At 40.5% G+C, this 21,175-nt stretch overlaps 4 protein-coding genes across 10 annotated transcripts in view; all 4 read left to right on the top strand.

The window, feature by feature from the left end:
• The first annotated feature begins 7,290 nt into the window (after window positions 1-7,290).
• Window positions 7,291-11,288, top strand: abrab (actin binding Rho activating protein b). 2 transcript variants are annotated; one of them, XM_041053598.1, is made up of 4 exons: window positions 7,291-8,252; window positions 8,623-10,479; window positions 10,938-11,027; window positions 11,251-11,288. In XM_041053598.1, exons 1-2 carry the CDS (start codon window positions 7,465-7,467, stop codon window positions 9,104-9,106), a joined length of 1,272 nt encoding a protein of 423 aa, XP_040909532.1. In that variant the 5' UTR covers window positions 7,291-7,464; the 3' UTR covers window positions 9,107-10,479; window positions 10,938-11,027; window positions 11,251-11,288. The 2 variants fall into 2 exon arrangements, with proteins under 2 accessions (XP_040909532.1, XP_040909531.1); XM_041053597.1 differs by having other exon boundaries at window positions 8,623-11,027.
• On the top strand, window positions 11,062-13,684 carry LOC121192048 (zymogen granule membrane protein 16-like). The gene is made up of 4 exons (XM_041053602.1): window positions 11,062-11,288; window positions 11,385-11,437; window positions 11,855-11,981; window positions 12,181-13,684. Exons 2-4 carry the CDS (start codon window positions 11,386-11,388, stop codon window positions 12,503-12,505), a joined length of 504 nt encoding a protein of 167 aa, XP_040909536.1. The 5' UTR covers window positions 11,062-11,288; window position 11,385; the 3' UTR covers window positions 12,506-13,684.
• Window positions 13,685-14,166: 482 nt separating this feature from the next.
• LOC121192047 (zymogen granule membrane protein 16-like) lies at window positions 14,167-16,032 on the top strand. 3 transcript variants are annotated; one of them, XM_041053599.1, is made up of 5 exons: window positions 14,167-14,295; window positions 14,458-14,488; window positions 14,594-14,646; window positions 14,896-15,022; window positions 15,335-16,032. In XM_041053599.1, the coding sequence occupies exons 3-5, from the start codon at window positions 14,595-14,597 to the stop codon at window positions 15,657-15,659; spliced, it is 504 nt and encodes a 167-aa protein (XP_040909533.1). In that variant the 5' UTR covers window positions 14,167-14,295; window positions 14,458-14,488; window position 14,594; the 3' UTR covers window positions 15,660-16,032. The 3 variants fall into 3 exon arrangements, with proteins under 3 accessions (XP_040909533.1, XP_040909534.1, XP_040909535.1); XM_041053600.1 differs by having other exon boundaries at window positions 14,179-14,295; window positions 14,458-14,483; window positions 14,590-14,646; XM_041053601.1 differs by having other exon boundaries at window positions 14,213-14,295; window positions 14,458-14,480.
• A 2,820-nt stretch (window positions 16,033-18,852) lies between these two features.
• samd12 (sterile alpha motif domain containing 12) overlaps window positions 18,853-21,175 on the top strand; it is an 85,911-nt gene continuing 83,588 nt past the window's right edge. For 2 of the 4 annotated variants that reach the window (XM_041053338.1, XM_041053334.1), the window contains exon 1: window positions 19,589-19,820. In XM_041053338.1, the coding sequence (XP_040909272.1) occupies window positions 19,760-19,820 (61 nt within the window). In that variant the 5' untranslated portion in view covers window positions 19,589-19,759. Of the gene's footprint in view, window positions 18,982-19,588; window positions 19,821-21,175 lie in introns of those variants that run through there. The other 2 variants (XM_041053335.1, XM_041053336.1) reach the window with 2 other exon arrangements.

Consider the following 21,175-nt stretch of genomic DNA (forward strand, 5'->3'; position numbering starts at 1 on the left):
TTCAGGATGTCAAGTAAAGTGTGGTTTCACTTGTCATCTTGACATACGCACGTATGCACACACACCAGCGACTCCTTATATCCACGGCTACGTAGCTCTGCAGAAAATGGATCCTTTCCTGTTAACTGAGGAAGAGCTGAGGGCTGGTGGGCCGATGAGACTCCCATTGGGAGGTGGGGGGCTGAGCTGCATGCAGACGGACAGCGTTGGACCCTGACCAAATCAGATATGACAGAACACAGTACCTGCAGAATGAACGCTCAGGGCCCTTGAATTCCCTAAAGAGACCACCTGCTCACATGGACATGAATAAAATTATTGAGGAGAGCGAGAGAAAGGAAGTGAATGTAAAAATACAAAATGAACATCTGTCCTTAGCACAAGCTCATTTATTTAAATCAGATTTAATCATACAATTCCTTAAGAATGTACTTTCAACTGAATGAATGTTCAAAGTGATTTGCACAAACCATGATCATTTTATATCTGACATTTTTGGATTTTAGGTAAGCAGAAACATCACAGAGACGGTGGAAGAAGCAACCATTAACAGTTTATAACATAATCTTCTATTGCCATAACAGTTTTTTGATGTTCCATTATTGCAGGGGTAAACTAATTCAGTGAGTTCAGCGAATTAAATTCACTTAACAAAAACCAGCTGTTTACCACTGGGAAAGGAAAGGGAAGCATGGGCACAGTAAATATAAAATATTAGCTCACTGATGTTCAAGAAACAACAGTCTCATCAACCTTCCGGACTGAAAAGGTACAGTACATGTCAGGTTTTGCGAAACATTCATTTGACACCATGTGTGGTGACACCATGATGGCATTCTAATTGGCCTTACCCACTGATCACTAGAGACAAACTTTGATTGGTTGTATTTTAATCTTTTCCACATTTCCAAGCCATAAAAGTCTCTGCTTGCTTGGCTTTTTTAAAATTTGAATTCGTCTATCATTGAATTGATTGTTTTATCTGATTCTGGTTTCATAGTTTCACAACTGCCTACAATAAAGGCCTCAAAGGACGCTATGATCTTCAACCTTTATTGGAAGTGTGTTTAGCTAGCTTCATAGTTGTACAAATACATGCATAGCTAGGATGGAAGACAGCCCCACGGTTTGGCCTTCTGTGACAGTGACATCATTTTGCCTGTGTTACAATTAATGACTCAGCCTAAAATGTTTTCATGTTGTGAGGCTATCACCAAGAGCAGCAGCTAAAGAAATCATATGTTAAACCGCATGACTGGCACAGAATCAACCACTGATGAAGCAAAGTGTTTTAAAAAGCAGCCACCACACACAAGTGTGGTGCTAAAAGGGCACCGGGGAATGAACTCGTAAATTAATCAAACGCGAGTCGACCTGAAATCATTATATTAAATGCTGACATCACTGCATGCAGTTCCAAGTCATTCTCCTTCTCCCTGCAGCAGACGTGTGGTCCCGGGCAGAATTATTAAGTAGAAAGAATCACTGTTTTTTTCTTTTTTTTTTTTAAATGAGCTGAGTGTTTCATGAAACTGAGACAATATCCATGTCAAGTTAATGTGTTTCGGAGAATTCCAAATCCAAAATAAGTTATCTGATCTCTGATTTCTCAAGACTACCAAAGGCCAACTTTTATCTATTGTCTTAGCTTTAGTAATAAGAATGGTTGCCCTTGGTTATCATGTTAATAGATATTCTGTCCAATTCTGTAGAGAAAAAAACTAAGATTATTTAACTTGCAATTATAAAGCAATTTTGGATTGTACAATGCTGGTTTTGAGTAAAAAGTCCCGTGGTTCAGCAAAATAAATGGAGTAGAATAAGAATGTAAACGTGAGGTGAGGTGAGGGACTCCCTCATCTAGAAAAACTCAAAAGGGGCTTGATATGATTGATGGTGTGTGGGAGTTATAATGACATCTGGTGTACACAGAGGGTGTGAAGCAAAGAAAGGCTGCAGGCTCCGGCAGGAGCCATTCAAACTGATAATTACGTGAAGGCTTTTTAGTTGCACGGATTACCTAAGAGCTTAAACGTATCAGCTCTAAACTTTGAGTCTCTCTTGGATTTTAGTAAAGGCTGCATCAACTGATATGTATCCCAGAGAGACTATAAATCACATTAAGATATTCTGGGAAGTTAATGCATGAAAGCGTTCGCTTGTTTTTGTAATTCATACAGTGAAAACATTATTTTGTTGTTTCCTCTGACATTTTTTATGTTGGAACATTAGCCATAAAACATGGGAAACCAGTATAGGCGTCAGAAAATATGATATGTTGGATAAAGAAGCAGTGGAAAAATGAATGGACACGTCCCGTTTTGGGCTTTTGATTTCAGAGCTCAGTGTCCATAACGTTATAAAAGTTGATGTAACAAGTGAGAAGTGTGTGGCCAATTATTGCTCCAGAGGCTGCTGCGGTCAAATGTAATGAAGTGTGATTGCTGACTGATGCGATTCAAGCCAAAACCAACATCTTTTTATAAGATCTCTGGTAACACGACCATGTCTCAAAACAAATAGCCTATATGTTGGACTCATTCAATATCTCTATGAAGAAGAAGAAGAAGAAGAAGAAGAAGAAGAAGAAGAAGAAGAAGAAGAAGATCCAGCATGCAAATCACTGTTATTCCTCGAAAAACTCAACCTGATTTTCTAACTTACTGGATTCGTGGCAAATCTAATCACACATTACACACAACCTTTTATACAAATACCTGCCAAACTAATGACATTACCGTCGGCTTCAGTTGTAATTTGTGATTAATGCTAATAGCAAATATTAGCACGTTTATACTAAAATGTCGGGCATGTTAAACGTTTCACGTTCTAAACATCAGTGCATTGGTTTTGTTTTCGTGAAGATGTTCGCATGCTCATCATAGCATTGAGCTAAAAGCCCCACCACAGCCTCACAAGGCCTCCAACAAGGCTGTAGACTCTTAATGTTATTTAAAGCCATTACCAGTTATCAGTGACACATGTAAAACATCTGTAACACTAAACAGTGCAGTTTAAAGCCTCTACAACTGTAAACACTTGCCACTTGAAAGAGCTCCTGTTTTATCTTTCATCATATTCCTCCCTCTTCTGCTTCCATCCTCTTCATTGTGTAAAACGCTGACTTATGTCAAACCTGTCCCATAAATCCAAACCAGGGACCTTTAACCCTCCCTCAGCTTCTGATGAGTTTGTCTGGCTCCAGCAGTGCTCTCTGTCATCCTATCTGTCCCTCTGCAGGGGACCAGGTTTTCCCTCAGCTTCCTGGTTAGCCCACACTGATGCTTGTATTGAGCTAGCTTTAATTTAGTGTCTTTCCCATCTTTATTTATCTGGGCCAAGTGGCACAGCCAAACAATAACATACAGCCTCTTTGAAAGGAAGTATTAGTGGATTACACAGTGGTTTACTTTTCCTGGCCAGGACAGATTTGTGCGGCTGGCTTCCTTGTTGAGGTCAGCAACGGGGAAAGGCAATAACCCTCTGCAGATGTATTAAAACTGCAGTTTATTGTAGTTATTTAGATGATTTGTCAACAGCAATCTGTTTGACAGTTAGAGATGTTATTGTTAATTTGTCTGGAAAAGGAAACACATTAAATCAACCAAACTCAACAGACAGGGAGTGAAAAAACATCCTCTGAATCCTGGTTGCAGCTGTTTCATTTAGTCATTTTAATGTTCCTGCAAATAAACTCTGACCAAACTTACTGCTGCAATCAAGATGATAGTTCTGCACATCTCTTACATGCAGGGATTTAGATCTGCTCATTGCGACAACATTCCAAGTATGTACAAGAAGATCATCCGATGCGCAACAAAAAATCAGCAGCACACCGCAGAGGTCAGAGCAGCAGCTTGAGAGATCCTCTCAGATGCATTCCTACACAATTAATGCACAATAATATGGTCGGCCAAAAAAAACAATCTCAGAACGAGCAGTGAAAAGTAAACAAAGCAGCAGCTACAGTGCAGATGTTGACAAGCAACAGGAAACACAGGTGCAGTCTCTCTGGATTCAGACCTCCACTGCCTTCAGTGGGGTCGACCACCCGGTTTATTTGGCTCAAATCGTCAGAGAAGCCTGTAACTGAGGACAAGTAGTACTGACTTCCCACCTGCAGCGCACATATCTTTTAAATGCTAAGGTAGAATGAAAACGATTTGAAGACATTGTTCTATTGTTGTTTGTCTGACAGAAATGAGTGGATGATTAGTTGTATTTTAACAGGCATTATCACCATTTTATTGTATTATTTTTTATGTTTGACCAATCTTTTTTTGTATTTTGTGTTTATTCGCATTTTTTGCTATTATTATTATTATTATCAGAAAATGCATTCCAGAATCCCATAATCCCAAGGCAGCCAAATAAAGCAAAAACTGAGAACAGGGTGAAATCAAATTAATCCCCATCATATTACCACAATAAATTGTTGATTAGTTTGCAATTTGTCATGCTCAAATTCAGTATACAGTATGACAGATTGCCTCTTCATCGGTAGAAAGGCTTACATGATTATATATGAATTAATCAGTTAAATAGAAAGAGCTGCACAGACTATATTTGCACCACATTGTTTAGAGCTGTACTGCTCCAACACTGAAATCATAGCGACCTCTTCTGGTAGACTGGCAATATTACATTTACTGTATACTGTACAGAATTATCATGAAAATGCCTTTTATTGCTTCAGTCTGTTGTGTCCAACAGCAATTTAACAATTTAAGCAAAGTGGGGAGGAAAAAAAAATCCAACTTTTTATTGTGTAAAAGAAGAATTAATCGTCCTCCTGTTCTGGCAGACTCAGAGCTTCAACTACCATCAAAACTGTTCCAGGTCCCTGCAGATACGCTGTCACAGAAAAATATGAGCAGTCTCAGAGGTCATCTTCAGCTATGCTTGAAAAAGGCAAATTTAGGAAATACAGAAGGTGTTTCCAGAAAAGAAACAGGGTTTGAGGGTTGCTTTGACAGACAGATCATGTCTCCCCAGTGTGACCTGTGACTGTTTTTATTGAAATTCAAAATATCTGAAACTCTAAAAAAGGAAATATTTAGTCAGTCAGTGCTGTGACTCCTCCTCTCTCTCTGCCTGATTCTTGTGTGGTTGGTTTGGCTTCCTGCCAATGGACAGAGCTGAAAAGAACATCAGGAAATTGCCAACACCTGGGTAAACTGGGCCTGAGCCCATTTAAAGTGGCTTCATCTGTAACATCTCTCTTTGCCAAGGCCTCCATCAGCCAGTTAGGTGTGTCTTTGGTTTGTTTGATTTGTTTAAACTTTAAACATGTGCGGTTCCTGTTTTGTCACTGACTTTGAGCCACTTTGTGACAGCGTAAATGTTAAATAGCTTCCATGAGCTGGAACAAACTGTTAGAGAATATACAGCGTGTAATAGTGTGTAAAGAGGTGATTTTAAAGTAAACAGCATTCACTGTGTCCTCTTTAGATCTGTGAGATTTAAAACAAGGAAATGCTGTGGCATGATTTTTTTTGTTGTTGTTTTGTTTTTTTAAGCAAGATGTTATGACACCACGTTAGCAGAAATATGTCATGTATTCACGGCTTTTATTATAACAAAAAATAACAAAAGTAAGCTGATGAGATCTTTTCTGACGTTGGTGGTTGTTGACTGCCTGTAAACAAAAGACACCAGTATACCCCATGTGTAGCAAAAAGCAGCTTAATCCATGTCTTATATTTTCATCCCCAAACCTGAAACTGTAATGATCCTGTTTGTCCGTGTGGAGGAGCACTAGCCTTCCCCTCTCACCAGAATGTGAGGCTGTATATATTATCCCGCTGCCTTGTTTTGAGAAGACGTCCTGTGCTGATGCGCGATGAGTCACTTCCACTCTCCGTGACGGGCTGCCAACAGCTGCAACTTCATGTCTGCGTGCATGTGTGTGTGTGCCAAGTTCTATTTATAAACCACCCCCGTCTGCTGATGTGGATACTGGAAAAAAAAAAATCAACACATATAAAATTCATTTCTGTATGTTCACATGAAACCCAGCTCTTAAAAACAGCACTAAACACCTCTGTCCAAGCTGCAAACCATAATGTTGATGTTAATACTGCTAATGACAGCATGCCAGTGATCTCACGACCAGCTGCACTGCAAGACTAAACCCCTTAATGCGTAAGCAGGAGATCCTCATCTCCTACAGGTATCACATTTTTCCCTGGTCAGAAGTTCCCTGTTTCTTTTCTAATCTCATCTTAAGCATCGCCTTGTACCAGTGATACCCTCTGTGTCGGCCTTGGCTCCTTAAAGCTTCATTAAGATTTGCCCCCATTTTTGAGATTGTCCCCATTTTACAGATGACAATGAAACTGCAAACCGCTGAAGGTGCTGATTTTGATTTTCGCTTCAGTTTGGTTCCCTTGCCACTTTAATGCTCTTTAATCTTGTCTGTAGGATTTTCGATGCAACATATTTGAAATTATGAAGATTTATTTAGGTGACAGGCATGAAGGATGTCTGCAACCTGTTTTATTTCAGCTTTCGTGCTTCTCTTTTTTTCCTTCCCAGAAAAGTTGCTAGCAAATGCCTGTCATCTTATTAACTACATGTATTCCCCCTATGAAAGCATTACTATCATAGCTGTCTCACCTGACAACAGGAATGACCAGTGGTGGAATGTAACTTGAGTACGATTTTACATGCAAAGCTCACACATCACAAGCATAAAAAACATGATGCATTGTTATAGATTACACCACCAAGTAGCTGACAGTAGCAGTAAAACCTCAGACGGTAATGTACTCAGAGAGGGTGTGTTTTATTGCTAATGAGCTTCCTTTTTTTTTTTTTCAAAAGTTACTCTCGGAGACTCAGAGGAAAGGATTTGAATACTCCCCCCCAACACTGGGAATAACCTTGCCAAGCTAAATGTGTGAGCACAAGATTATTTCATTATCTCCCAGAAAGCAAGGTCATCTAAATTTGTAGGGGTGTTTTCACAATGTCCAGAAACACAGCTGAAGTGAACCATTATCAATAAAGTCCTCTTGATTACTTAGAGTTTATGTGAATTTTCTACATTTATATTTGTATTTTGCTTTGATAACATAATGGTTTAATCTTCATATAAAATCTGCTAGGAAGCTAGAAATGGTCTTTGCATGTATAAAACTTTGCACGGATCTACGGCCCTGTTTACCTCTAGTTACAAGCTCCGCAGTCTGTGATGAAACATGAGTGGGTAGGGGTGACCAGTGTCAGGGAAAGACGATCAGGTCCGTAGCCTGGGATGACTCAAATACTTTCCACCGTCATGTTAGGGGTTGCTCTCCCATTTTAGAGCTGTAGCTCCAAGCGTGAGGGTAGAAAGCAGCAGGGGAAGAAAAAAATTACAGAAAGATTTAAGCAGAAAGGAGATGAATTTATTGCAACAAATCTGACCTCTCATTTAGAAGGATTAACTGTACCTGCATTGACACATTAATACCAATAATTATGTCTAACAAACAGAGCAGCCAAGCATCCCAGAGGAAACCATCCACCAACAAGAACATCAAGAAGCTCCGCACAGTTAGCATGGTGTGCAGCCTGGCGAGCAGCTGGCAGCAGTGGGTGACGGAGAACGAGACAAAGCAGGCCAGTGAACCCAGCGGCTGGGCTCCATCCTCACTGGGAGGACCAACAGAAGAACCCAAAAAGACATGGGTCCCCAAGAAACCTCCTCCCTCTCAAGCCCAGCCAAAGGAAGTTTCTCAAAATAATGCAACAACTTCTGGAGATGCTCAAAAGACATTAGCTCCTCACGAGAAAACTGAGGGGGGTCTGACCTCAGCTGAGCCACCGGTTGCGTCTCGTATCAAGACAAAGCAAGTGGTTAAAACGGTGACCAGTGGGGTTCAGGAGAAAAGCGCAGGCATCGGACTCCTGACCGAGAAGATCAAGAGAGAGGCTCTGCCATCAGGCGAGGAGATTGACAGGCTGCTGACGAAGAAAAGCTCACCCACGCGCCGCAGGAAGTGCTCCAACATGGTATCATCACTGACCAAAAGCTGGAAGCAGGTGGAGAACGAGCAGAAGTTCGGAAAAGAAAGACAAGTACTAGGAGAGGCCCACACCTTTGGTGTAGATAAAGAGGAGAGTGGACACACTGAGGCAGGAAAGGAGAGACTGGAGATAGAGGATGCTCAAACACACACAGCAAGCTTTTTAAAAGAAGCAGAGCAAAGAGACTGTGAAGGAGACTCTGAGTCAGCAGTGAAGATTAAAAGACCTCCAGTATCAGCGTGAGTATCAGTGGGTTTCATTTTGTTTTTCCAGTAATGAGAGTTTTTTCTGAACAAAATGAGCTGTAAAATGTCGTCTTCCATCTGGTACTTTCTTAAAGGTCAGATCCTTACTTCCTTAATGTGATACCTTCTTAAGAAACAGGATGTTGATTCACAGACTGTTTAATTCCTCACCTCAGTGTAAAGTACAGTTCTGTGACTTTACAGCTGCTGTGTACCGTGTAAAAAACAGAAAGTAGAAAAACAATTTGTTACTGTCTCATGTTGCAACTGTGGCAACTTCCCTTTCTCCTTGTAGGTTTAAAAAAGATATTGACTGTATTGTGCATTTGTATTTGTTTGTAATGTGATCCGTCATCCCTTGCAGGTACAAAAAGGAAGCTGAAGATGCCAACAAGATTAGTGCTCTCTCCAAGAAATACAGTGCTGTGGGAAACCTTAAGAGCCGCTGGCAGAACTGGGCCTCGGAGCACAATGTTAACCAGAAACTAAACCCCTTCAGTGAATACTTTGACTATGATTACTCCATGTCTCTCCGCCTCCAGAAGGGTCAGGATGGTTATGGACGCCCCAAAGAAGGCACTAAAACAGCGGAGAGAGCCAAACGTGCAGAGCAACACATCCACCGTGAGATCGCTGACATGTGTTACGTGATCAGGACTATGGCTGATCCAGACCCAGACGGAAAGACCCGCATCACGTTTGGACAGCTGTTTGACAGATACGTTCGGATCTCTGATAAGGTGGTAGGGATTCTGATGAGAGCCAGAAAACATGGGAAGGTGGCGTTCGAAGGGGAGATGCTGTGGCAAGGCCAGGATGATGGAGTGATCATTACTCTGCTGGTTTGATATTAACACCTGGGTCAGTGTTGTACTGGAAATCCTCAGTTATTATCAGACAGGGCTAAGAGGAGGATTTAAAATACAATTTGGCCTGGGTCTATTCAGTGGACACTCGCAGAACAATATCAAAAGGATACAGAGACTACAAAGCTTGGCGAATGAGTCAATGTGGATTATCCAAAGAATTTTTTGCTGCTATTTTTGTAGATACTTGAAGACGCTTCCACTCAGCGTTGTGGATGTGTGACGTGTAGCTCTCATGCACATGTTGTGAGAAATCTGCAAAGACTTTGAAGTTTTAGTTCACAAGCTCTGGAGAGATAAATCCCGAGTTTTTGTCTACTTATGTTTCCATTCAGAGTAGCTTGCAGATTTTCATACGTGTCTCTTTTGCACTTTCTTTATAGCTTATGTTAATGAGATACTTAAGTATCTGTTAATGTACCAAATAACCAGCAGCTTTGCAGTATACTGTAGCGCAGTAATTCAGACAGGGATTGGGTTTCATTGCCTGAATTCTTTCAGCTCAGCACTCATTACACTGTACCAGGCACAATGCAGGGGAACAGAGCAGACCACAGCACTTTTAAATCTCATGGCCTGTTAGACTGAGGCTGTTATGATTAATGTAAAGAATGGCTGGGAAAACTTTCCTTTTCAAAGTCAGTTATTAAATTTTAGAAGAACTTACTGGGATTTGTAAAATCATAAAGAACACAACTAATGTTGTTTTCTTTTCTGAAAACGATTGGGCAAAAGGCCATATTGATATATACTGTACATTTTACAGTATATATCAATATGCTGAAAAAATATGTTTTCAAGACTTAAATTTTCTTTAACTTCATTTCAATTTGTTATTGCTACCCCTTCAGCCTTTAGAGGCAGTTAGATTGCTGAATTGAACTACAATCGTCCATTACTGACTTTCCTTTGCCCATTTTCCGCATGAGATTCATGTAAAATTAAAGCATGTGACACTGTATTTACTGTATGTTTCATATGACATTTGATTTCTGAAGCATTCCCTCCTCCAAAAAAAAAAAAAAGAAAAAAAAATGGTTTCCAGGAAGAGTCCTTAGAAAAACATGAGGGAAGTAAATGGAGACTTGGTTTATGCAGAAAGAAATTCTAAACATTCACATGAAGTGGTATTGCCAGTCACTCGACATGCCATGGTAAGTCAAGTAAATGTGAAGAGGCAGTTCAACATTGCTGTGCCATACTTGTTGCTGTTAGACGATGAGCTTGACTCTTCCTGCAAGAATTCTGAGCACATGAATTGGTCTGGCAGAAATGTCCTATGCTTCCTGTTGTGGACAGATCTCGTCTCTTTTACAGAACCTGAATCTGAGGAAAGGGACACCTGTGGGGACTCAGTATGACCCTTCCATTAACCAAACACCCTGATCAAACTGAAAAGGCATATTCTGCTTATTTAGAATTTTCTGAAGAGGGGAATTTAACACAAGTTAGCACTGCTGATTTCACATCAAGGCTCTGAGACTAGTAGTTTGGTTTTCGCTAAAGCAAAAATTGGGGTTTTCCTTTTCCTTTATATGAAAGACCTTATCATTTGTCAATTTCATGTGTTGGTTATTTAAAAATGGTTATATATATATATGTAATCACAAAGTTTGATCAACATTACAGTAAACTTGGCATATTGGCATGTGGCATGTTACATGTTACATGAAAGAAGCATGACATAAACAGGCAGCAGTCAAAGAAACATACCTGACATACTACGAACAGAAAACACCACCCACTGATTTTTGTAAGATGGTTATGATGATTAACTGGTAGTTACTCCTTTTTTTTCCGGAATTCAAATCAGCCACACTATATATATGGACTGAACGCTGTACAGAAGTGCAGCGTTCTGGTGGGTGGCGAAGCTTCATCAACTCTGATGCACACTTGAACTGTGAGTATTATTTTGTGATTTCCATTGATTGATTTTGCAACCAAATGCTGAACCTGAGCTTGTCATCTCTGCTTCCAGATAGAAACCATAATGATATTGGCAAACAAAACTGGCCAGAGAGAGAGATCTATTATTGTGTGAATTGTGTGTTATTGTATTCAGAAAAAAAAACCCAACATTCTGATTATTAACATCATAACATTTTCTGCCTCATTTGCTAAAGGTATATTTCTATCACAGAGAAAACTGCAAATCAGACAGGTGAGAATTAATCTTTTTTATTCTTCCAAGACTTTACAATAATGTTCCACAAGAGCTGCAGAGTAAAATAATCCTGTCTTATCCTTCTTTTCACAGAATGTTTTTTGCTACCATCTTTGTTCTTCTTGCAGTCTCTGCTTTAGCTGACTGTAAGTGTCCATGTCAAAAATGGTACAATTTAAAAGGCAGCTTGTGTTGTGCAGACACTAATGCTATTATATTTTGCATTTATTTATTGGTAATTAAAATGCACATACAAATGTACACTCTTTTACAATATGTTGTTTATATTGTTTGTATTTATTGGGGCATAAATATACAGCAGTGTGGCAGAGAAGTTTCTGCAACCACTTACTTGCAAGGCTTTATATAATTCTTTTCACATATGTAGTATTACTCCTGTTAGCTGACTTTGATGTGTAAAAACCAGTGGAGGTTCCCTTTAACCTCCATATGTTTAAAGTGCCAAACATATACTGTTCACAGAACTTTATGACACTGCTGTAAAAAAAAAGTTTACTCATGTTTACAGGTTCATGACATATTTGTATCTCCTCCTCTTCCAGCCCAGTCTCAGCTCTACTCGTTCTCCTCACCCGTGGGCTCAGGAAGCGGCAGCCCTTACACTATCACTGGAGAGGGAAGGATCACAGCAATAAGAGTGTGGGAGTACTACTCTAACTACATTAGAGGGTGAATATCAAATGTATACTTTAAGGACACCAGAGCTATTGCTATTTTATACAGTGATTGGCACTGGGTTGTCTCAATGATGAACTGTAAATTCATCTACTGGTGGCTTTAATTTAATGCAACATTATGAGCATTAAACATCACAAATTCCCTCTTAAAGCAATTTTTAAAAAATTGTTATTTCCCCTTCTTTCATCAGCTTCCAGTTCCGGTACGGCTTCATCTGGTCCCCAGTTGCTGGCTACCAATATGGTCAGCCTCAGGAGATGGAGTTGCGTGACGGCGAAGCCATTGTCCAGATCTCTGGGAAACATGCCCACTACCTGCAGTCAGTGGTGTTCACCACCAACATGGGCCGCTCCCTGTATGCAGGCCAGCCAAGTGGCCACTCCTTCAATATGTATCCCACCAACGCCCAGGCTGAGCTGCGTTTCATCAGCGGCCGTGTCCATGGAGGCATCACCTCTATCGGGGCACACTGGGCTGTTGCTGATCCAACTTTCAACAGCACAGCTGGGCATTGAGGAGACTAGAGAGGAGTTAGTTGCAAAGTTTCCAAAATTTCTAAACAAAAGAGTCTCATTTAATCACAGGTACTTCAATGGATGTTCTGTAGTAGTGTTTCCATTCATTTCTGTGTGAGTGAGTACCACCATATAAATCATTAATAATTTCTGATATTGCCTCTTGTTCCTTCTTTGTTCTTCTGTTGGTAAATTGATCATTTTTATTACTAAAGTGTCATTATCTTATGTTCTTTTATCAGGCCAGTAAATTGTAATGCGTTTCACTGTAACTCTCAATATTTCCCAGTATGAATGACTACATGAAACATACAAGTTACTGAATAAAGGCAAATTCAATGTCACTTTGTCACATCTTGATTCATCATGTGTCTGTAAAAAGAGGAACGTCTGAAGAAATAATGGGCAGGACTGTAATGTATTTTATTACAGTAATGAATAAATAGCTAAAGGTCGTAAAGCTTTGGCCGCCTGGTTAGCTCAGTTGGGAGAGCATGAGATTCACATCTCTCTGGGTTGTGGGTTTGAGCCCCACTCTGGACGGCACCACCTCCCATGGGCTCACCACCTGTGGGAGGTGCTGTAGGACTTCGGTGCATTGTGGACCCAGATAAGCGGCAGATGATGACATGACGTGACAAGGTGACACTTTGCTCGTTACTCCAGCACTGAACTGGAGTTACGAGCCTCTTAACAAAGTGTATGAAGATAACAGGTTAGCCAGTTGTTCACATGGGTCAGTTCACTTCTGTATTAATGTAGTTGGCAGACGTTCATTCTCTACATGTATGTATTTTCTTCAGAGGCCACAAAACACAAGGTGCAGTTGTTTTTCAGGGACTTGTTAGTATCATTATGAGTTTTGGGTGTTGGGAAAAATTCTGCACATCATGTTCTACATTATTGTGTGGAACCTCCGTAAAGCTAGCTGCTGAGTTTAGGTGCTACACATAGGTTGTTTTCTTTTTTAAGTATGGGAGAGTGATTGTGACAGGACATTAAAGCTAGTCGACTGGAGGAATCAGTGAATGTAATCATGACACCATTCTCAACAAATACTGCTGACATTTTGTCATAGCAGAATCTTTTCTTTAAATTAAGCTGTTAGTGACTTATGCAAGTTAATAAAACCTGCATCTAAAAAAGATCTTACGTTTTTTCTTTTCTCATCTTGCTGTAATCCAGTTCTTGTATGTATATGATATAATTTAGAAATTATATTGAAATAAAAGAAAATAAACGTATTGTCATCGTTGTAAATTTTACATTTTGACACTTTATCTGTAAAATTACATTTTATTTATTTATATTTATTTATTTTTTAAACATTATCTTTTACCCAGGACCCAATACCTGTACATACTCTTCCTACCTGTTGATTCCTGATTGTAATTCACTCAATAATTTATTATAGAACATATATCCTGTTACGGTAATGTTAAATGCTTGAGTTGGCACAAGTCCACATTCCTTCTCTTCTCGTCTCACCTCACCATAATCAACTGATCTCAACACATTTTTTTCTTTAGCTAATCACTCTGTGATGTTAACTGTGATTTAACAGGAAAGCCCCATGTTTATTCATGTGTTTCCTTGAACCTGTGTGAATGTCAGGAGCTAGATCCGCATTTGCATGTGGTACAGGCCCCTAAGAATCTGTTCAGGAATGCTGCGTGATGATATAAAAAGAGCAGCTTCTGCACAGGTAGAAACCGCAAGGTGAACAGAGGTGAAGCTGAACATAGATGCTGAGGCTTCGAAGAAGTACTGCACACTTTGAAACTTGATCTGTAAGTATATTCTTATTTTGATCCTCTCCTAATTTGTTGATTGTTGACTGCCAATTTGTCATCTCTGAAATATGGAAAAACAATTTGGCCAAACAAAGTACCTGATGGTTCAAACGCTGAATATTACAATTACATTATAATTTTTTATTTCATTGTCTATAGGTATCTCTCGATCACTGTGCAAGGTAAACAGGTAAAAAATTTAGATTATTTTCACACTGAGTGCAATAATAACTCAGTAACTGCTGGGTAAATAAATAATTCTTGGTTTAATAAATCTGCTTCATTTGTTTCACAGAATGCAGTACATCATTCTCTTCGCTCTGCTCACAGCTTCTGTGTTGGCTGATGGTAAGTTTCATTAATTGGATGTGTGTTAAAGCTTAATGGTCCTTTGACATTTGATGTGCACTTAAAAAAAAATATGCTCAGACATGTTTACAAATGTAATTAAATGTAATTATTTTTAGTGAAGTTTTTGTACAAGAAAAACAAAATTAAACAAAATAAAATAAAATATAACACAGTTTCCTGTCAGCCTGTCCACAGTCTGGTGATATTAACAGGTTCACTCACGTTGGCATCTCTTTGTCTTTGCAGTCCAGCCTCAGTTCTACTCCTACTCCCCAGCAGTGGGGTCAGGAAGTGGCACCAGTTACAGCCTGACTGGAGAGGGCCGTATCACAGCTGTCCGCATCTGGGAGACCTACAACAACTTTGTCTACGGGTGAATATCAGATATATTTAATCTGGTTTGGCAGTTTTCTTTACGTACATGTCGGCAGATCTGGATCATGATAATGAATAAAGTAATGACTCAGAGCTGTATTGTAGTTACTCTAGGGTAAATTATATTTTAATCGTCTATACAAGTCTAACATGCTGGTAACTCAGAAAGTTAGCATTTAAGAATAATATTGATATGCTGTAAAATGCACTTGCAATTTTTGTTAACAAGTGCCATATGAATTAAACTAAATAAAGTTTGAATACTTTATTTCCCCCTTGTCATACATTTGTCTGTTTTTTCCTTCCTCAGCATCCAGTTTAGATACGGCTTCATTTGGTCCCCAGTTGTTGGCTCCCAAACTGGCGAGGCCCTGGAGATGGAGTTGAATGATGGCGAGGCCATCATTCAAATTTCGGGGAAATATGCTCACTACATCCAGTCACTGGTGTTCGTGACTAACAGGGGCCGCTCCCTGCATGCAGGCCAGCCATATGGCCACTCCTTCAACATGTACCCTACCCACAGCGAGGCTGAGCTGCGTTTCATCAGCGGCCGCGTCCACGGGGCTCTCACCTCCATCGGAGCCCACTGGGCTGTCGTTGATTCGGTTTCTGACACCACTGCTGGGAATTGAGGTGGAAGGCAAACTAGCAATTCTGCCGAACCAGCGGAAAACCTAATATGAAAATCACAGTTTACTTCAATACAGTATGGAGAGAACTTCTTTAAACTACGCATTTCAGCAATCACACAAAGTAACAAAGTGCATTGTGTAAACATCAGCTGACCTCGTTCTTGCCTTTATGATTTTAAAAGAATTTAAAAGAACAACCAACAGAAGAACAGACCTTCACAAACATTACTCTCATGTTGTTGTGTCTTTCCTGTGTAACTGTGATTTGATGCTGTTGTTTTTACATGTAAATTTGTGCACATAAAGTCCTTGTGCTTATTTAAAATACGCAAGAAGAAAAACAATTAATAAAAATATATCTTTTGCCCATCAACACTTTGCATTTATTTTTCATTTAGTACCTACAGGCCTCTTGGATCCTACAAACACACAGCTTAAAATTGTTAATGGTATTGCTCATCAACTGCAATTGTTTGCACAATTTAAATGAATCGTGCCAAGGGTTAAATGAGAAGACTGATACCACTTTCATACCAGTCCATGAGATAAGATGATCATCTTTGCAGAAAGACTAGAAGCATGGAGGAAACAGCTACCCTTGTGACAAGTTCTGGTTCAATGGGGAGTGATGTACAAATGCTGAAAATCTAGTCCTTGTTTTGGTTCAATTACTTCAAGATATAGCACCTTAGCGGTGAACAGGCTGACTTATTTTCTCAACTTTGGACAGAACCAAGCTACGACTTCCCCACTGCTTCCTTTATGAAAATGAAATATGTAACAATTCCTTTAAATAAATCTGGTGTCAAGCTGCTTCTCTTATTGTGTTTTTGCCATAAAAAGTCCTAATAAAAACCTCTTTAAAAAAAAAGATTTAATCCTCATAATTATTTGGATCTGTATGTCAAGATGACAGCATAATAGTTTGACATTGTTTTCGAGAGCTGCCAGTGGGGTAACCTGAGATCACAGAGTTTGCTGTCTGCAGAAAGTAAAAAGTTTCCTCCTTTTTTGGCATTCATTATTTATGTACATTTTTATGGAGTTTCAGTTTGTTGCCTGGGACAAACTACAAAATATGGTTTTAAAATGGCCAAAGAATATTATTAATTGCAGAGAAGTGAGGGTGTTTTTCTGTCTTCCTCAACTTTAAATAACATGGCCATAGATAGGGTTTGTCTCACAACTGCAGATTATTTTTTTTCATACTAATCAATTTGTAATGTGCTGGAACCCATGATTCATTCCATTTCCTTGAGATGAAGACGAAGCTCAATCACGCATGCGTGCACATACACTTACCGGTACCTATTGTTTGTAAACTTACATGAAGATATTTCAGAGAAACTCCACAGACAGGCTGAACAGACCTTACAACAAAAGAAGAAACCAGGAAGAAGACAGGGAAACACTCCAACAAGCTTACTGACGGCCACACCTGCTTGAGCTAACAGTTTACAGTACACAACATACACAAGAAATGTGCCGAAAGAGACAGGTGGACTTCCTCATACTGTCACACAAATTATCTCTTCATCAATCAAGGATGCCACTCAAACACAGTGACAGACAAGCCAGGCAGACTGAGACAGATGGGCAGATAGGTATGTAGGGTCCACACTTGGTTTTCTTTATCTGGCTCCTACTTGCAATACCTGTACCACCTGTCTTCTTATGGAGACACTGCAGCCCAAAGTGACTCGCATTTGATACATAAGCTTCACCCTTGAGTCCCTTTTGACTTACTCACTTTAATGATTACATGACCAGGGTTGGTGAATTTTAACTTTCCATGCTCAATGGACAGGCCGAATAAGTAAAAGTACAGTGTATACATACTGTTTTTCTCCTTTCTTCACACAGTGGGTGTGTCATGTTGAAATTGTTCTTTTTAATTAGCACATAAAAGAGTCTTCACTGTCGCTGTCAGTTCAAAGACCTGATAATTATGGTGTGCACATTTAGACACAGTCACTGTAAAAATAAACTACTGTTTTGTGGCTTTCACCAGTTGAGTGCAAAAAGAATGAACAGCCACAAAGCTGAATCTATGGATGTGGGGAATCTTCAGAGCGCAATTCAAATGCACAAAGAAATGATTAATGCCAGAGAATACCACAATACAGTCCACGTTCTGCATGGTCCCTGCAAAACAGGACAGAAGAATAAACAATATCTTAAACTCACTGTACATACACTGTGTACATGGTATAGGTGATGATTTATGGGATTATTGTCAGACTGGTTGTAACTATAATCCAGTCAGTTAGTGGGGGGTGGAATGACTTCCTGTACTGTTTTTGTCAACCAATGGAGACTGCACGAAAGTCAATAGGGCATGTTCAGGAAACAGTAACATAACCACCTGGGATTAATCATGCATGTTGAGTTGTGAGCTTCAGAGGTGCTGGTTAGAAGGTTTTGTTGCCTTTGGACCAAGCCACTGGTTCACTGTTTCCCTGTGTCCAGCCTTAATGCTAAGCCAAGCCAGCTGGCATTAGGCTGTAGCTTCATATGTACTATGCAAACATGACAGTAGCATCAGTCTTCTTGTGTAACTCTCAACAATAAAGCGAACAAATGTATTTTACCAAAACATCAAACTATTTCTTTAAGAGGTAGTTTTTGAAATGTACCCAGAGATCCAGATCTGACAAGGGTACTTTTGGTTACCTTGGACCTCTTCTAGGAAAGAAACTGCACAATGACCAGATCTATCACAACTGTATCTACATGCAAACATAAACTGAAAACTTTTCTCTTTTCTCAGGCCCATACTTATTTACCGTGAGTGTCTGTGTCTATGTTTGTGTTGTTTTGTTGTTGAATTTTCTTTTGATCCTTTTATTGCATTCCTCTGTATTTGTTGCTGTAGATTGTGTGAAGCACTTTGAGCTTGGCTGTAATGAAATGTGTTTTACAAATAAAAGTCTAACTCCTTGCCTCCTATCAGGCCTCCTTGCCTGAGAATATTTTTGGGCTTTAGTATAGTGATTTTCCATTAGGGTACGTAAAGCGCAGCACACAGACTCACACAAACAGAGGCAGAGTGTGGAAACGATGGGGAGAGAGGGGCTATTTCAAAGTGCCTTCTGTGCAAAACCGATGAAACTTGCCCTTCCCTCATAGCCCAGAGAGCGCCGAGCCTACACTTCCCAGGATCCTCTGAGGCGCGGCAGCAGCTGTGAGCTGTGGCTTGCCCGCAGCTAAGTGATGTTAACACGCCAAACAAGGTACAATGAGAGCGCGTTGAGTTTTGCATTTCGCCTGCTCCCTTGCGAGTGATGCCCAAATCTGTGGAGTAGCACAATGGCTGTTGAAGGTAAGGCGCTTCACCCCGCGCTGTCTACGATGCCATTTCCGTTTTCTGTTTCGCTTTAGTAGAAAGATAAAAGATAGTAGTTGCCGTGATGACCGGTGGAGCTGCATGGTGTGCTTGCTTCAACCCAGACACAGTCGGGTCAACTGTGGAAGCCTGTGACTGGGTGATGTTGCATGCACTGCTCTCCCTGCATTACACTGCCCTGGTCATCTTCTCCTATTATTCCACTGTACAACTGAAATGATAAACCGCTGGTATTCACTGTGCTGGTATAAGATCACAAGCCATAAAGACTCGTGTTAACGCGCAGCCTCTTTCTGTATTTATGTTGTTACTCCGTGTGCGCCTGGTCGAAAGCTCCGCGATTGGAGACAGCACTGGTTAACAGGTCTGCGACCGAGGAGCGTCCAGTTCTTTTGCATAACCATCCCCTTGTGTACCGGGTACTGTGTGTTCCTCTGGAGGACGCTGAAGCAGCGCCGTGCCGAGATTCATATCAGGGACTCTTTTCTGAGAAATTGTTTTTGTCTTTTGGATAATATTCACCGGGCTGTTGTGTGTTGTTGTGATGCAACAGAGCGCCGTGTGTGCGCTCATCCTGTTCCACAAGACCAGTCTGGCTGAGGCTGCTCATCTGGCAGCAGGTGGTGTGACATGTGGACCGGGGAAGAAGTCACCCGCTTCTCCCCGTGATTGGCAGTAAGCAGTTACGGTAGTTAAGGTGCTCGCTCCGGACGTTAGAGGTGAGAAAAGTGACAGAGGCAGTCAGTGACTCGGGATGCTCGGCCAATCTCCTCACCTTATCGGGGGCATCTTGTGGATCCAGAATCCAATGAGAGGTATGTTGGAGGACGAGGGGGGAGGAGGGAGTGTCACATGCATGCAGTGGGACAATCTGTACGGCTTTTCCAGTCCGTTCCCGTGTTTTCTGCGCGTTTGCTCATTCAGGTGTCATCGGTATGAGACTATGGCACTCCTGCATTCCGACCCTAGATCAGGTTATTCATCTCTGACCGCCATTACCGCTCATTTTATGCACAGTGTTCACATGCTGGGCTGTTTGACCTGAACCTGTCTCTCCTGTTCCTCCTCTGAGATTTTGTAAAAGTGGGCTTTGTGTGGATGCTGTGTCTGCCAGGCAAATATTTACATGCACTGACATTTATAGCAAAGATTAAACAGCAAGAAGATCTGCATGCAGAGCGTTATTGTTGTTCTGCAGCATTCTCCTCATATTTTCCCATGTCCAGGACCTAAAATAGACACGTGAGACGGCAAACTCCAAATTTTTATTCCAGGGATCCCCTCACATGATATATTTTTTTTTACTGATTCCAGTGAAGCAATTGGGCTGCTAATAGGTCAAGGTTTGAAATCTTTGATGATAGCAGTCACTTTTTCCTTTCATCAAGTAAAATAATCAGTCACAATCATAATCAGTGTTATTGGCCAAATTTGTGCATACAAACAAGGAATTTGACTCAGGTTTTTCTTTGCTCTCAGGCAGTTCAGAACAAAGAAATACTTTAAGAAGAAGTACTTTACATGTGGACCACCTGAAAGCCTATCAAGCTCCCCTGGAGGTGTCCACCCCCACTTTGGCAACAGCTGCTCAGCTTGTGCCTTTTTTAATATCAAGAAATGTCTTTGCAAGTTGCATCTTACTCGCTCTGATGTTGTAGCTTCGTAATGGTGCTGACAGCTGACCTACAGGTGTAAAGATATTGCCACGTTTCAAAGCTTGAAGTATGTCTTTAATGATACACAGTGAGCACAGCAGCAGATATAACACTGCGACCCCCCACCCCCCATCCCCCCAGCATATCCCCGAGTATAGTTTCATTCATGCGCCTCTTGAGATTCATCTTTCAAAGCTGTAAAGAAGAAGGCGGGTGGCGAGGCTTTCTGCAGATACACACTTTGTTCCAGAGCTGAATACTTTATCTGTTATCTAGTTTTATCCATTTCTTCATCCCTTTCTCATCTGATTTTTATCCAGGCTAACTCAGATGGAGAAAAACAGTGGGGCAGGATTTTAACAATATCTCTTTCATAGATATAATAGGTAGGGAGAAACATACTTTATCCTCTCTATAACCATGAAATTCCAAAGTACCACTTTATCAGTGCCATCTAATTTTACATAGATTCATAGTCATAGCTTACAGAATTATCACCTCTCACAACTATTGCT

Source organism: Toxotes jaculatrix, chromosome 13 (assembly GCF_017976425.1).
Source record: "Toxotes jaculatrix isolate fToxJac2 chromosome 13, fToxJac2.pri, whole genome shotgun sequence".
In the NCBI taxonomy this organism is placed as follows: domain Eukaryota; kingdom Metazoa; phylum Chordata; class Actinopteri; family Toxotidae; genus Toxotes; species Toxotes jaculatrix.